This window comes from Microcebus murinus, chromosome 27 (genome assembly GCF_040939455.1).
Source record: "Microcebus murinus isolate Inina chromosome 27, M.murinus_Inina_mat1.0, whole genome shotgun sequence".
In the NCBI taxonomy this organism is placed as follows: domain Eukaryota; kingdom Metazoa; phylum Chordata; class Mammalia; order Primates; family Cheirogaleidae; genus Microcebus; species Microcebus murinus.
In genome coordinates, this window is record NC_134130.1 from 13,018,982 (window position 1) to 13,035,194 (window position 16,213).

Here is a 16,213-nt window from a genome sequence, read left to right on the forward strand (position 1 = left end):
AGTTAAAGCAGTGCTAAGAGGGGCATTCACAGCACTAAATACTTACATTAAAAAGACAAAAGTGTTACAAATAAGCTAATGTCACACCTCAAGGAACTACAAAAACAAGAACAAACCAAACCCAAAGCTAGGAAAAGACAAGAAATAACAAAAGTCATAACAAAACTAAACAAATTTTAAACTAAAAATAACAATATGAAGGATCAATGAAATAAAAAGTTGGTTCTTTGAAAAGATAAACAAAATTGATAGATTACTAGCTAGAGTAACTAAGAAGACAATGAATTCATTTAAATAAACTCAATGAGAAATGAAAAAGGAAACATTACAACTAATACTACAGAACTACAAAAGATCATCCAAGACTACTATGAACACCTCTTTGTACACAAACCAGAAAATCTAGAGGAAATGGATAAATTTTTGAAACACATAACCTTCCAAGCTTGAATTAGGAAGAGATAGAAATCACAAACTGACCAATACTTAGTAGCAATATTGAAAGAATAATAAAAACCTCCCAACAAATAAAGCCCAGGACCAGAAGATTTCATTGTCAAATTCTATCAGACCTACAAAGACAAATTTTTGCTTGTAGTTCACTGCCACTTTTGCCAAAACATAGGTAGGTGATTTTCCCAAAACTCCAGACTTTCAGGTTCTTGGATTCCTCTCTGCCAGTGATTAGTCCTTTTCTCTACCTTGTCCACTAACTCTCATGGTCACACTCTAGACCTTGCATTTCCAATTATTATAACCTTCCTCCAATATCTCAATGTTAAGCACCCAACCCTCTCTAAACATCACTTACTCTCTTGCCAAACCATTCATACAACTCCAACAATCTTTCAACCGCTGAAACCTACAGCCTATTCAACTTTTCACAGTGCCCACCCATCCCCTCACTTAGCATAAATTCTATGCATAGTCTTTATCATCATTTTATTAATTCCCTTGCATGCAGCCTCAGTTCGCTTGCATTTCACTAGCTTTGCCACACTTGCTTGGCTAAACCACATTCCTGGTTACATGTAACTCTCCATGTGATCCCATGGCTGCATGTGGCTGCAGAAGAACACAGTACATGCTACCTGGACTCACTGTGAATTCCTGATCCTGACCCTCAAGTAGCCCTTAAGGCAGCCTCGCAATTACACTCTTACCCTTACCCACTCCCTCTCCCGGAGTTTGCTTCACACCTCCATCTCCTCAACCTCCATCCCCTCCTCTGCCATCTTTACTCTCAGCTGATGGCCTTGACTCAGACTTCACTGAATAAAAAAATTGAAGCAATTAAAAGAGAACTTCCACCCCACACCCAGCTCCCAACACCACAGCTACAGTATGTCCTGCTCCACTGCCTACATACCTTTCCTTGTCCTGAACTTCCCATGCTGCTGGCAAAGCCAACCACTCCCCTCTCATCTTGTCAAAGACACCATCCAGTAATTCTCCCTTCTTTATTTCTCAAATCATTGATTTTTCCTTCTCTGCTGTTTATTTTTTCCATCGATGAAATCAAAATGCTATCCTTTTGTTCATATATAGAAAAAGCCTCTCTTGATCCCACTTCCTCTTCCAGCTACTTCCTTTGTTCTCTTCTTCCCCTTTTAGAAAGAGTCCTTGAGGTAGTATTTGGACCGCAGGTAGGTCCATTGAGTGAGCTCCAGTCAGTTTCACCGCCCTGCACTGAAATTGCTTTATCAACTCACCAGTTACCACCACATTACCAAAGCTGTAGTTCATGCCTCAGCTTACTTGGTCAATAGCATTTTACAGAGTTGATCTTTTCAGTCACCTGAAATAATTTTTAATGTGGCTTCCAAGACACCACACTTTCCAGGTTTTCTTCTTACATCTCTGAACACTGCTCTTTCCCATTCTCCTTACTAGTTCCTCCTCATCTCCCTGACCTCTAGAAGTTGAAGTACCCCAAGGCTCAGCCCTTGAAATTCTTCTACTTTTTATAAACACTGTCTTTTAGCAACCTGATCCAATTTCATGGTTTTGAATACTATATACACACTGAGTGCACCAAAATTTGTATCTCTGGCCAAAATGTCTCTTCTGGACCCCAGACTCATATATCCACTTCCTATTCAATATTTTGGATATCACATAGTCATATACAGATCAAACTTAATATGTTTAAAACCGACCTCCTGATTATTCCCTTAAACCTGCTCAACACACAGAATTCACCTCCCAGTTAATGAAACTTCAACCCTCATTCTTCCCATTGCGATCCCAACCTGCATCCTTGAGCCCTCTCTTTTGCCCTTATTTTATAGTAAATCCATTAATAAAATCAGCCCTGCCTTTAAAACAGACCCAGAATCCAATTACTGCTCATCATTTCTTCTGCCTATAGCCCTACTGCAAAACACCTCATCTCTCACCTGAAGTATTGCAACAGTGTTCCCTCCTTCTGTCTTTGCTCCCTTTCAGTCAGTGTTACTATTAAAATGTGTCAGTTTATGTCACTTTTCTGCTACAAACTCATTATCACTTCTCTGCTCATTCAGAATTACACCAAGTTCTTAAGGTAGCCTACAAGGTTTTGCATGACCTTGTGCTGCTTTCTGCCCTCCCCTCACTTCCTCCTTCTCTTCCCCTCCCTCATTCTACTCCTGGCAGGCTTGTCCCTCACAGGGCCTTGAACATGCTGGCAGGCTCCTCTGTGGGGTTCTCTCACTTGTCATAACTTCTAAAATGTACTTCAACCAAACAGTGCATGGTTTCCTTGCTCAACTCCTTTGGGCCTCCTGACTGTCCCATCGAAAGTGCCAACTGCTTTGCTTCTGCTCCTCCCTGCTTCTCCATATCATTCCCTGCCTTCTCTCCTTCCACATAGCTCACTTTTTCCCTTGATGACTACCCCTCTCCTCTCAAGTTGCAGACTGTAAGCTATCTGAGAGCAGGAGCTGTGCCTGTCCTTGTCCCCTCTGCCTCCAGTACCTCGGACAGTGTCTGCCGCTTACTAAGCACACAATACCTGTCTGAAGAAATAGATGAACAAATAGCCATCTTGCATTCAAACTGGCGGAAAAGAATGCTCTGATTATCCTATCTGAGATGAGTTAGGGAGAGTTGAGTGGCTGCCTAAGAGTCATGACTCAAATCCATGTCTTTTAGTCACAGAAGAGGGCATTCAGGAGAACTCTGCCTGAATATAAAGTGTTCTGCTCTAACCTAAACCACTGCAGCAGAGTAATTAAGAAGACAGTCCCAGAAATAATTTGCATGAAACTATTCCTGGCATTTTTAAAATGAAAGAGGCTTAATAAATAAAAACGTAAACAAAACAAAACAAAATACAAAAACAAAGAAGAAAAAAAGACAAAAAATATTTTTTTTAGTTTTTTTTTTTTTTATTTCGGCATATTATGGGGGTACAGATTTTAAGGTTTCAATAAATGCCCATTCCTCCCCTCCCCCCACAAGTCTGAGTCTCCAGCATGACCATCCCCCAGATGGTGCACATCTCACTCATTATGTATGTATATACCTGTCCCCCTCCCCCCTCCCATGTGCCCAATACCCTATTACTGTAGTACCTAAGACAAAAAATATTTTAAAGAATAAAAAAATAAAATGAAAGAAGAGTCACATTTCAATATCTTCATAAACCTGCAAAGTCCCAAATAAAGACAAAACTTTTTAGTACTAGGGACAAGTAGTTGATGAAAATTCTCCACTGGAATTACTTTACATTGAACAAATATCAACATTGAAACTGAAAATTCTAAGTACTCAAAATATTAGACAGAACAAAATATTATTCAATGCCAATCTGAATCAGCACTACCTAGTACAGAGCAAAGACTAGCACTAATGTACCAAAGAAGATTACAGAATAGTCCAGAATCCAAAAACACATAATTAGAACCAGACAAAAGCATCACCCTTTGTTTCTTCTAAAAGAGGAGTCAATAATAAGAATATAGATATATAGCTATATTATTTGTACATATATTTGTATCTAATTTAACTGGTAGGAAACTATATATAGTTCATTCCATGTTCCATTAATTCCATAAATTCAATACTCTTCTATTCATTTTTGTTGCCTTTATAAAGTCTCAGGCTAATAAAATTGTTTTGATATTTTTAAAGAAAGGTTGAAACCAGATGGCTGCAAATGACCTTTGTAAAAAAGATTTTAGTTCCAGAAAAAGATTTTAGTTTAATGCAACCCAGATACCTAGTAACTGTTACCAAATTGCTACTATAAACATAATCTTTCCTATTTGATGACCCAGCTTTGGTAATACTTTCTATGTTGTCTTGTCTCTGTGAATTAGTACCATGTTTGCTTAGATTGAGAATCAATATCAAAAGATCATATTATATAATATGGATTAACATTTTTCACTAATATTTATTGCGTGCTTGCTCTGCTAAGCATTTTGCAAACATCTCATTTAACCATTACAACAAGCCTATAACGTCAGTGTTGTTACGATCACTGCAGTTGAGAAAACTGAGGCTTGGAGAAGTTGATTTCCCTGGGTCACTCCGCTGCTAAGTGGAGAAATTAGAATTTGTTTGGATTCCAGCACCCACATTTTTAATGGGACTTCCAAAAATGCTTTGTAGTCTGAGTCATACCGTGTGAATACATGCTAAAGTTGTTGTTTGGCGTAACTTCTTGTTGCTAAAGGCCTGGTATTTTAGGAACATTAATATTGTTTTGAAAATGGAGCTTTGACTTTACCTTCTGTTTTTGAAAAAGGAAATGGGATTTAACTGATATTTTTGCACCTTTACACCTTAGTGGTAAAAGATCAATATCAAAATCAGGACATTTTAAGAACTATTAATCATTGGTATCCCATCTAGGATTATATCCAATAAATGCTAAGTGATAGCCCTTCATTTTGAAGTCACTGCAGTGAAACTAATACATTTTATACACGGTATGTAAGTTACACCACAACAAACCTGAGTATCTAAACCTTCTAAGGCTTTTATTGAGTTGTAACTGGTTATAGTTTTTTTTATGTTATGGATTCTTTTTTTAATGTCTGGATGTTAACATTGTTTATAACAGTATTAGAGCATGCAGAAGTACTAAATAGGTAAGAGTATAAGCTTTTATGAGTTTCAGAAATCAAGTAAATGCTAAGATTTATTCTCTTTTCTGAATGTATAAGACATAATAAGGTAAATAAATTACTAATTTAATCTTTCAAAGAAAATAAAAATTAACAACTATATTTGTAATCTTTTTTTTTAGAGTATTAAGTTGTGCCGAATTTATAAATTTTTCCCATTATCCTTTAAATGATTAGAAGCCAAATGGTATTTTTGGGTTTAATTTCAAACTTCTCATGGTAGTTATGAGACCAGTTTTATAAAGAAAAAAAAATGTGCCTCAAATTTCAGTTCAAGGAATCTTACTTAGCATGCCAACACATGTGATATTTTTGGAAAACTGGTGCAGCCCAGATTGGCTTTCATTGAGAAATACAACAGGGTACAGAAAGTCCTGGTTTCTATATTATGTGTCATAATGCTCCCTAGAAACTCAGGCTTAGAAGCAAAATAGAGGATACACTTTCTTTTCTTCTTTATGCCATATTAGATTTGAGTATTGCATATTTAGAAATAGCAATACTTTGGCTGAACATATGCCTCTTCTGCCCTCCTGGGTGTTTGAAAATTATTTTCTATTCTATACTTTTATTTGAGTTTTAGTAGTAATCCTGGTGGTGGTGCTCTTTGACTTAAAAGTTCCTCTAACTACTTACTATACTAATCAGAGGATGAATAAAGTTATTTTTATGTGAACAGTGGTAGATAAAAAATAAAGTGTGAGCTTTAAGATAAAGGACACCACCACTGTATACTTTGATGGGTGGCTCTAAATAGCTACTCAAGACGTCCTGTAGTAGATAAAACTCAGACACAGGGGACAGATCTGTGTGACCCTGGGAACATCAACCACTTGTGGGCTCAGTTTTGTGAACTTGGGCTTATTATTTCTACCTCATGACATTGTCTCAGCTGATTGATGGAACATCACATGTAAAAAACCCTAGCACAGCATCTGACATGTAGTAGCTAATTGGTTAACATCAGACACTTTATTTTCTTAATCTTTAATTAATATACGTTCCTTGGCTCACGCCTGTAATCCTAGCACTCTGGGAGGCCGAGGCGGGCGGATTGCTCAAGGTCAGGGGTTCAAAACCAACCCGAGCAAGAGCCAGACCCCATCTCTACTAAAAATAGAAAGAAATTGGCCGGGCGCTGTGGCTCACGCCTGTAATCCTAGCTCTTGGGAGGCCGAGGCGGGCGGATTGCTCAAGGTCAGGAGTTCAAAACCAGCCTAAGCAAGAGCGAGACCCCGTCTCTACTATAAATAGAAAGAAATTAATTGGCCAACTGATATATATATATAAAAATTAGCCGGGCATGGTGGCGCATGCCTGTAGTCCCAGCTACCCGGGAGGCTGAGGCAGAAGGATCACTCCAGCCCAGGATTTTGAGGTTGCTGTGAGCTAGGCTGACGCCACGGCACTCACTCTAGCCTGGGCAACAAAGCGAGACTCTGTCTCAAAAAAAAAAAAAAATTAAAAAAAAAAATAGAAAGAAATTAATTGGTCAACTAATATATATAGAAAAAAATCAGCCAGGCATGGTGGCGCATGCCTGTAGTCCCAGCTACTCGGGAGACTGAGGCAGGAGGATGGCTTGAGCCCAGGAGTTTGAGGTTGCTGTGAGCTAGGCTGACGCCACGGCATTCACTCTAGCCTGGGCAACAAAGCGAGACTCTGTCTCAAAAAAAAATTAATATACATTCTTGAATATTAATAATAAAGAATCAATACCAGACAATATTTACTTTATACCTATTAAATTCAGGTGGTGAGAATTAATCTCATATTTTATGTGAAGGTCAATTTTAATTTTTATAATTCCTGGTGAATTATATACAGTAATTACGATTACAACACACGTGCCTTAGAAAGGCCTTTCATATTTCATAATTTAATTTACAGTGCAACCCAGGAATATAAACATTGAAAGTATTATTATTATCCTGTTTCAGAATTTAGAAAAATGCCACTTTCTGAATTAAAATGACTTCTCCAAAGGAGAAATGGAACTTGAATCTGAGCCTGTAGGCTTTAAATTTGTGTGAATTTCATGACATCATGATGTCCTCTTAGTTCATAAGGGAATAGGTCTTCCCTTTTCTAGTGCCATAGTGGATGGCTTGCCACTATAGGAGAAATAGGGTAGCCTTGTAAAAACTTATTGAACTAACTCAAGAAGTTAAGTTGGTCTATAAATCTGGTAAGAACTGAGTATTTACTGTTGAGAGATTATTCTTTTTTAAAATAACTCTAAGACTTTTCATGCAATTATTGTAATATATTTGTTATACTTTAGAGTAAGTGGACTTGGTTAGAAATGAAATTAGCTTCATTTTCCTTGAGTTTCCCTTTATTGGTATTATTTACAACAAGTTTACCTAAATAAACTAATAGTTTGATTGCCTATTCTCAAGTATATGAAAAATTTAGAAAGTTAATGAATTGATATTAAAATTTGGGGGATGCATTTAATCTACGTAAAGAAACCTAAGGCAACATGTCAAAATTATCAAGTATTTCCTATTCAACTTCACAGGCATTTTATGGAATAAGCTCATATATCCAAATGGGAGCTTGGATGTTCTTTCTCTCTTAAGGTAACTAATAAACCTAACATTCAAATTATTTCTCTAAAAGAACATTAAAGGTGTGTCAGGTAAAATTATTCAAAATAGAAAGTAAGATGGATAAGGAATATAGATGCAACATATGAAGATCTTCTAAGTTGGGATAAAATAATTTGGCTTCATTTCACAAGACAGTATCAAGAACTGTGTAAAGTCTGGGATTTGATCTTACCTAAAAGCTCAAAGTCTAAACTGTTACTATTTCATGTTGCTGGTAGGAGACACAGGTATCCTGGGTCAGAAACGAAGGACTTTATACTTCACAGCAAAAGCAGTGTCTGAGTGTCAGCATGTCACTTACACCAGCTCCTTATGCCCTTCTCCCTCCAAATCTAACAGGGTTGACACAAAGGACCAGTGAAGGATACCCTCGCAGGTGGGCTATGCTAAAGGTGAACAGTGACCGTGGGAAATTCACACAGCCTGCTTTTTATCTGGGGGAGGTGCTGCCCAATCCCCCAAGGTCTCTCATTAGGAGCACCCCCCTGAGAAGTGGCCCAGATAAAGACCAGCCCAAGGTCTTTCATACTTGTTATCCCCAAAAGTCACTCCAGGGATGCTCGAGCCCACAGCAGAATGCTTTTCCCAACAGCAAGTAGCTCTCAACATCTTTTCATGACAAGAGACACATTCCTCTAAGGGATGAGAAATACTGTGGGCAGTGACGACGCTTTCTACGCCAATGATTCTGCAGAGGAGCAAGGGAAACCCAGTGCCTTCTGCAAAAGCCTCCAGGTGGTTCTGATACAACTGACGCATGGATCTGGGCGTTGGCGGCCACAGGAAGTCTGGGGAGGGAGGACGTGTCCTAACTATGGTTTTATTTCAGAAAGATCACTCGAGGCACCATGTGGAGAACTGACCAGAGTGGACACTGAAGACAACCTAATTAATTGAGGCAGTGACGATAACTCCGGTGAGTGACCCGATGTGACCCGAGTTCGTGTAATTTGGATGTGGAAGGTGAACCCAGAGAGTGCTGAGCTGGAGGGGGGAGGACGAGGAACGGGGAACAATTGGATCGAAATTGACATATTGATGAGGAAATCAGCAGGTAGGAAAGTAGAGTATATTTCTAAAAGTATATTTCTAAAAGCATATTTTAGAAATATACTCTACTTTCTATCTAGAGTATCTTAATATCTAGAGTATATTTGGAGATAAGAGAACAGGTTCACTTTTCAAAAAGTTGTATTTGAGAGACTTACTAATTTCAGAAGCCTATAAAGATAACCGGGTTCAATATATACCAGGATGCAGAAACAATCATCCTATAGATGCTTTAGAACACAATAATGAAATTTACCTCTTGTTAACTTAAAATTAGCCAGGATTATTTACTTCCTATTCAGGTTTCTGTCAAATCTCTCCTCTTCGCTGGTCTCCCCCCGCCCAACCAACACCACCAACATTTAGCACACGATAGCAAATACTGGAGTTTACTAGATACTTTAATTCATGGTATAAAAATCTTACTAAAAAATAGCACAAAAATATCCCCCCCCCCATTCCTGGTACCAAATAATATCCAAAATGTATAATATTCTCTACAGTATTATCCTTATAAAATGGGTATGATGAATGAATAATTGAAACACTTCATTGAAGCCAATAGTTTCAAACTCTTCTCATTATAAGCCCTATTTTGAAACTGGGAGAAAAGGGAAATAATTTTGATTTTTATTCTTTTATTTCTCTATACCAAATTATAACAGTCAGTTACCCATGAGTAAGATGCACATAACAGAGAAGAAAAGAAGTCAACATTTGGATTGCTAGTTAATGATAAATGAGAAGTAAAAGACCACACTTGGTCAATATTCCCCTTAAGGGTGGAACAGATCATTTCATAGACAAAACTGGCATTCAATTGTTAGATTTCCGATCTATCTACTTTGCCAGTAATATTAGCTCTAGATACAAATATCTGATGCTCGAAAAGTTGGTAAGGGGGCAAAAGTGGGTTTTGTAAGTCCGAGTGTCGCTGATATTTTAGTAAATTCAATAAAGACAAAAAATAGCCTTGGGCTCTGAGAACGCATCTAGATGATTAGTGTTTCTTCATGGTACAGCACAGAGCCCACTGCCGTTCTCTTACCTGATTGCAAGTGTTGATGTCTATACCGCCTTTCAGATACTCCACGACTTTGTCCAGGTTGCCCGCTCTGGCAGCACGGAGGAAGCTTGCATTGCTGTCAGACTGTGAGGAAAAGAAGAGACCTTCAGTGAACTACTGATGAAATAAAAACCTATCAACTCCAGAAAGAGAAGAATGTTCACACTGCAAGTCAGAAACCCTTTAGCTGGAAATCCTTTAACGCTGAGTTCAAAACATTAAATCACTATTCACAGTATAAGGTTCGAGATATTTCTAAAGCATCAAGTATATTAAAAGTCAATGGGAGGCCGGGCGCTGTGGCTCACGCCTGTAATCCTAGCTCTTGGGAGGCCGAGGCGGGCGGATTGCTCAAGGTCAGGAGTTCAAAACCAGCCTGAGCAAGAGCAAGACCCCGTCTCTACTATAAATAGAAAGAAATTAATTGGCCAACTGATATATATATAAAAAATTAGCCGGGCATGGTGGCACATGCCTGTAGTCCCAGCTACCCGGGAGGCTGAGGCAGAAGGATCACTCGAGCCCAGGAGTTTGAGGTTGATGTGAGCTAGGCTGATGCCATGGCACTCACTCTAGCCTGGACAACAAAGCGAGACTCTGTCTCAAAAAAAAAAAAAAAAAAAAAAGTCAATGGGAAATATGCTCTACTGTATCAAAGAGTATAAAAGAACCCACAAAATGAAAATAGTTGTTACCGCTTTATTCCAGATCTTTAGCCACATTCGAAGATGCATTTACACTATCTCCAATACCAGTGTTGTTCATTTTAGTTTTAGGATTCTAGTGACTTTATACTGAGCCTAATGGACAGTCAACAAAGAATCAGAAAACCAAAAGAAATGAAAAGTAGTACTAGGTTTTTTTCTTTCTCTCTCATTGCTGTTGGTCTTCAGATGAGTTTTGAGGGAGAACACTGAGTATGGTCACGTAGCAGTCATCGGTCCTCATGACCAGAGAATCACGGAAAGCTCTGAGGATGCTTTGGGGAGAGGGAATAACACTTCTCCGCAGGTGTAGACTGGGCCAATGCGAATTCTGTGAGCCCAGTGACTTTGAAAAACAATTTAAACTAGCTGACACAATACCAGACTCTAATCACTTGGTAAATATGATCACTCTGGGAGGCGACTGCTTGTTCAGCTTCTCATCTTCCCGCACTCCTATCAAAATCTGATTCTAGAAGAATCAGTTGAATTCTCCTCAAGAAAAGTCCTAAGCAGAGTTGCTCCAGAGATAAAGCCACAAAACACACTGCTCCTCCCAGCTGGTGAAAAAGTCTGACTTTGAACCTTAACGTAATAATGCCGACAAACTTTTGCTAGGTGCCAAGGCACTTGTACAACTGTCACGATTTTTCTTTTTTGTCTTTTTTTTTCACTTTGTTGCCCAGGCTAGAGTGAGTGCCATGGCATCAGCCTCACTCACAGCAACCTCAAACTCTTGGGCTCGAGCAATCCTCCTGCCTCAGCCTCCTGAGTAGCTGGGACTACAGGCATGTGCCCCCATGCCGGCTAATTTTATATATATATATATATATATATATATATATATATATATATATATATATATTTTTTTTTTTTAGTTGGCCAATTAATTTCTTTCTATTTTTAGTAGAAACGGAGGTCTCACTCTTGCTCAGGCTGGTTTCGAACTCCTGACCTTGAATGATCCTCCCACCTCGGCCTCCCAGAGAGCGCTAGTATTACAGGCAGGAGCCACCGCGCCCGGCCACTATTTTCCTTGTGATGTGGTATCTATCTGCCTCCAGAGAAAACGGCAGCAGAAAGAGAGATGCAATTTAGCCACTAGGAAGTGAGATGCAGGTTTGATGGCTCCTAACCAAACATCCTCCTTACTAGGCTACACTGCCTCCCTCGCTTGAAGAATGAACTTGGCAGGAATTCCTGGCACACTGTGTCACAGCTGTTTATTGTGACGTGTGGTGATGTGCAGAGACAGAAATGAAAGTATTTTCACTGGGAGTTTCAAATATGGAATTACTTGCATACTGTTAAGATGATTTACACCTGGGAAGACTGAAAACTGTAGAACTAGATTACCTCACTGCTAACCCAAATACCATAGTGGCTTCTATCCTTACAAATCAGATAGATAATTTATTAAGAGTCGAAAGGTCTGGCTGAAATCTACACATCCGGAGGTTGTGCTCCTGACCGCATCACAGTGGGGTAATGTCACCCTGTTCTTCCCTCTCCCCACACCTCTGCACCCCACTCACCATCCAGCCTGAAAGCTGTGCCCATGGCAGAGTGCCCAAGTCTATCTGCAACGCTGCAGGGACTGAATTGCGACTCATTTCAAAATGCATATTCGATGAAATCATTTTGCTGTTTGCAGCAAATGCTAAATTCCAGGAGGGTTTTTCGACATTCAGGTTTGTTGCCACAGCACTTAACAGTGGGGCAAGGAGCAGTGGTTCACGCCTGTGATCCTAGCACTTTGGGAATCTCAGGTGGGAGGATTGCTTGAGGTCAGGAGTTCGAGACCAGCCTGAGCAAGAGCTAGACCCTGTCTCCAGGAAAAATAGAAAGTAGTCCCAGCTACTCGAGAGGCTGAGGCAGGAGGATCGTTTGAGCCCAGGAGTTTGAGGTTGCTGTGAGCTAGGCTGATGCCACTGCACTCTGTTGGACAGAGTAAGACTGTGTCTCAAAAAACAAAACAAAACAAAAAAAAACACCCACAATGAAACATAATAGTATGTATACTATGTATTATGTCACATCACATCAATATCTCACAAGAATCATTAGTTTTGCCATGAAACAACAAAAAACAAAATAATACCATGTCACAGACATATGAAAATATTATTCCTGTATATGCAGCTTTTTAAAAATAAATCTGTGTGCTACACCTTATATCAAAGGTTGTCCCCAGAAAGGACTTTCAATGTGTACATGACACAAATAATTGAAGGGAACATTTATTGAGTGTTTACTGTGTGCCAGGAATGGGCTGAAGGAGCCACTTGCGTTATATCATAAATACTCACAATAATGTTGTCAGGAGGGAACTATTATTGTTCTCATTTTATAGGTGAGGAAAGACCTTTAAAATTTTTCCAAAGTCACACATTTTCCAGTGTGTGAAGATCCAAGAGTTAATTGATGTTTATCAGGCTCAGAGCTGTAAGTCTTATCTGTTATTCCACTCCACCCCTCCAAAGTATCGAAGCAGATGTTACTATAGATTTCTACCCTATGAGCTACAGGTTTATTTCATCCGTGCTAACCACCATCACGACATCACTCTGTAAGTCTTTAGTCATGCTAAAGAGGGTGGCTCAGCTGGAGAGGGAGTTCTTGGCTGCCATCGCCACCCTCACATGGGAGGGATTGGGAATGAGACCGAGGATTGCTTTTGCTCTTCCATAGGAACAAAAAGTTTTCATAACTGTTTTCCTCTTTTCTGAATTGAACTTTTTAAAAGTGGATGCAAGTCAGAGAGTTGCAGCTAATCCCTGGAATTTCAGCAAACAATGTCCCCAGTGTTCTGGAGGGGCTAACCCCGCTGGCAATGGAATAGCTGAACCACAATGCCAGGGACCACTTCACCGGCTGAATCATAGGAGACTTTGGTGTGTGAGCTGAACTCTTCTAAAACCCTGTTAAGGAATTTAGTTTTCCCAAAGTGAGAAAATGCATTAAATGGAAGTACCCTTATAAAATGGTCCAAGAATGTGTGCTTTAAGGACAGAATCAAAATGAGGCTTCAAAATGTATGCATAGATATTGACATTAGTGAAGGTCGAATGTGTATTTCTGCGTAGAAATATATATTCTTCTTCCCCTTTCACAGACACATGCCCGTCGCACCCTACAATGAGGTCAATCTGTGATTAAAGCTCTTGACACAAGAGCTTTGGATAAACAGTGGTTAGTCTGGTTATGTTCAATCAATACGGAGATGAAAGAGGATTCCAAGATTCATGGACGGAGATGCTGAAATTTTTACCGTGCTGTGATTCTCAACCGACTACCATAAAAGCAAGAATTTTAAAATCAAGTATAAGTAGGGGGAGAAGAATGCTTTCAAAATAGATTTTGCTTTGCTCAATCAAGAGATTTCATAATAAAAGCACAATAAAGGAAAAAACGAGGCGATAGCAACTCCTTTGGGAGAAAGTCTCAGATAAATACAAGACTAACCTCTCTGCTTTGCTGCCTTATGTCCATCCCTAGAATGAGCAAACCAAAAACCAATTATACTTCTGCCTATACAGCCTGACTCTGGATGAGAAATTCAAATGCTGAGTCCCACCTATTTTTAATCTTTAACAGATGGATGTCGTTAAAACTTGCCCCCTTTAGACCCCTAGTGTGATATCTCAGGCCAAGAAAGAAAAATTTCCTCTCAAACTCTTCTTGACATAGTTCTACACGTTTTGGATTTTTGGTTTTTTTTTTTTTTTTTTGTATCTGAATGTCAGAAAAACAAAACAGCCTTCTTAGCACCCAGCCGGGTGCACACAGGGGTCCTCAAACTTTTTAAACAGGGGGCCAGTTCACTGTCCCTCAGGCCGTTGGAGGGCCAGACTGTAGTTGAAGAAAAACTATGAACAAATTCCTATGCATACTGCATATATCTTATTTTCAAGTAAAATAAGAAACGGGCAAAAACACCTGCATGTGGCCCCCTGGGCCGTAGTTTGAGGACGCCTGGTGTGTGCTTGCATTTCTATAATAATCTGCTAAGGAAAAAAGTAGCATACTCCAGGTCATCTGGAATGGCTACCCTGTGAGTCTAACCATATAATTTTGGCATATGCCTTTGTCTTGATAATTCAGTGCACAAGTGAGGTCGAAAAAATATATAGATGAATGATCTGCAGAAAGTTTCGCTGTACTACAGAGAGGAAAGAACAGTCTGAGAATCAGGGCATCCATCATACACAGAAGGACGGTATAGACATCATGAACTGAAAGAGCCTGAGCAAGAGCAGTCAGTAGCATATCCATGTTGCAAATAAATGTATGGCTCAGAAGCTCATAGTGTCTAGCTTGCATTGACCATTAGCAATTAGTGTAACACAAAATCCGCAGTGAAACATTTTTCAGTGTTCCCAACTTTAGCTTTCATTGGATTGAGTACACAATTCTATCAGAATACTAATTTCATCTCCAAGTAAATAAAGAGAGCTTTCAAAGATTATTAAATGGCATGCCATTAAAATTGACAGTGGCAAATTTCTCTGACAGCTTTAAGTTTCATTAGCCTGAAATAGGAAACAAAACCTTATACTTATTAATATGAAGAGTTTGAACAACATGCTTACAAAAAAGTATTCTTTATATTGTTTTTACTGAAGTGAAATTCAGAAAAACATTAAAAGTAAACATAGAACTCTGAGGTTGTATCTTTTTACTATTAATCTCAATATTTTTTACTTAGCTTTAGAAATTTGTATCCATTCTATTAAGTTGGTGTCATTTATTTTGTTTAATATGAAAAAGTTTCTTTTTAGTACTGGTATAAGCATTTAGGGAGTTTTATGTGGTGTTTATGTTTTTAATATTTAAGTTAACACTATAATAAAAATAACAGTGGAGGCCATACATTTTTCCTACGCTTTAAAAGAATCGATGCATTATTCAAGCTTGAGAAGCACTTGTCTAAAAGTGTGAATCAGCCACCCCAGTCTCAACCAGCCTTAAGAGAATGATGCAGAACACCTCCTCTCACAATCTCCGGCTCATGGTGTACTCTCCACAAATATCTACTGGCTGATTAACCTCAAGCAAAACACATGGTCCTTTTGGCATTTGAGGAATCTTCGGGTTTCCTTAGGAAGCAGTCATTCCTTTGTAAAAACAGGGTGACTTACCTGCCTACCCTGAGAGCTACTTTTTCATAGCAGTAGAAAAGAAATAAAATTTAGTAAGATAACTTGAGGGGAAAAACTTTAATACGAATGCAAGAAAAATAAGGGTCATTTTTACAGTTCCTTATTAGGTCTCTTCCTAGGAATGTAGGATACGTTAAAATCCATGTTGAGCAAAACATGAGTTGTATGATCTTGGGTTTTTGTATGTCTCAATTGCCTTATCAAAAAATAAATGTACTTTTTAGAATTGATAGAAGGATTAATATGACAGTTTGAATGTGTTTAGCCCAGTGACAGGCACAGAGAATATTTACTGAGGTTTTTTTTTATACTTGTGTTTTTTTCTTGGAAGAGGTAAATGCAAAACAACAATAGCAAATTATAGATGCATACACATGATTTTCTTTAAATATTAAAGTTATTGGCAGACCTGCTGGCAAACTGTGTTGCCAGCAGGTCTAAGCTATACCAGAGTACTTAAAAATATACTGAAATGTACAGGCACAAAGGGACAAAAAGG

At 38.8% G+C, this 16,213-nt stretch overlaps 1 protein-coding gene across 50 annotated transcripts in view; it reads right to left on the reverse strand.

The window, feature by feature from the left end:
- ANK2 (ankyrin 2) overlaps window positions 1–16,213 on the reverse strand; it is a 559,765-nt gene that overhangs the window by 155,503 nt on the left and 388,049 nt on the right. For 44 of the 50 annotated variants that reach the window (XM_075998052.1, XM_075998068.1, XM_075998071.1 and 41 more), the window contains one exon: window positions 9,831–9,932. In XM_075998052.1, the coding sequence (XP_075854167.1) occupies window positions 9,831–9,932 (102 nt within the window). Of the gene's footprint in view, window positions 1–9,830; window positions 9,935–16,213 lie in introns of those variants that run through there. The other 6 variants (XM_075998080.1, XM_075998077.1, XM_075998075.1 and 3 more) reach the window with 1 other exon arrangement.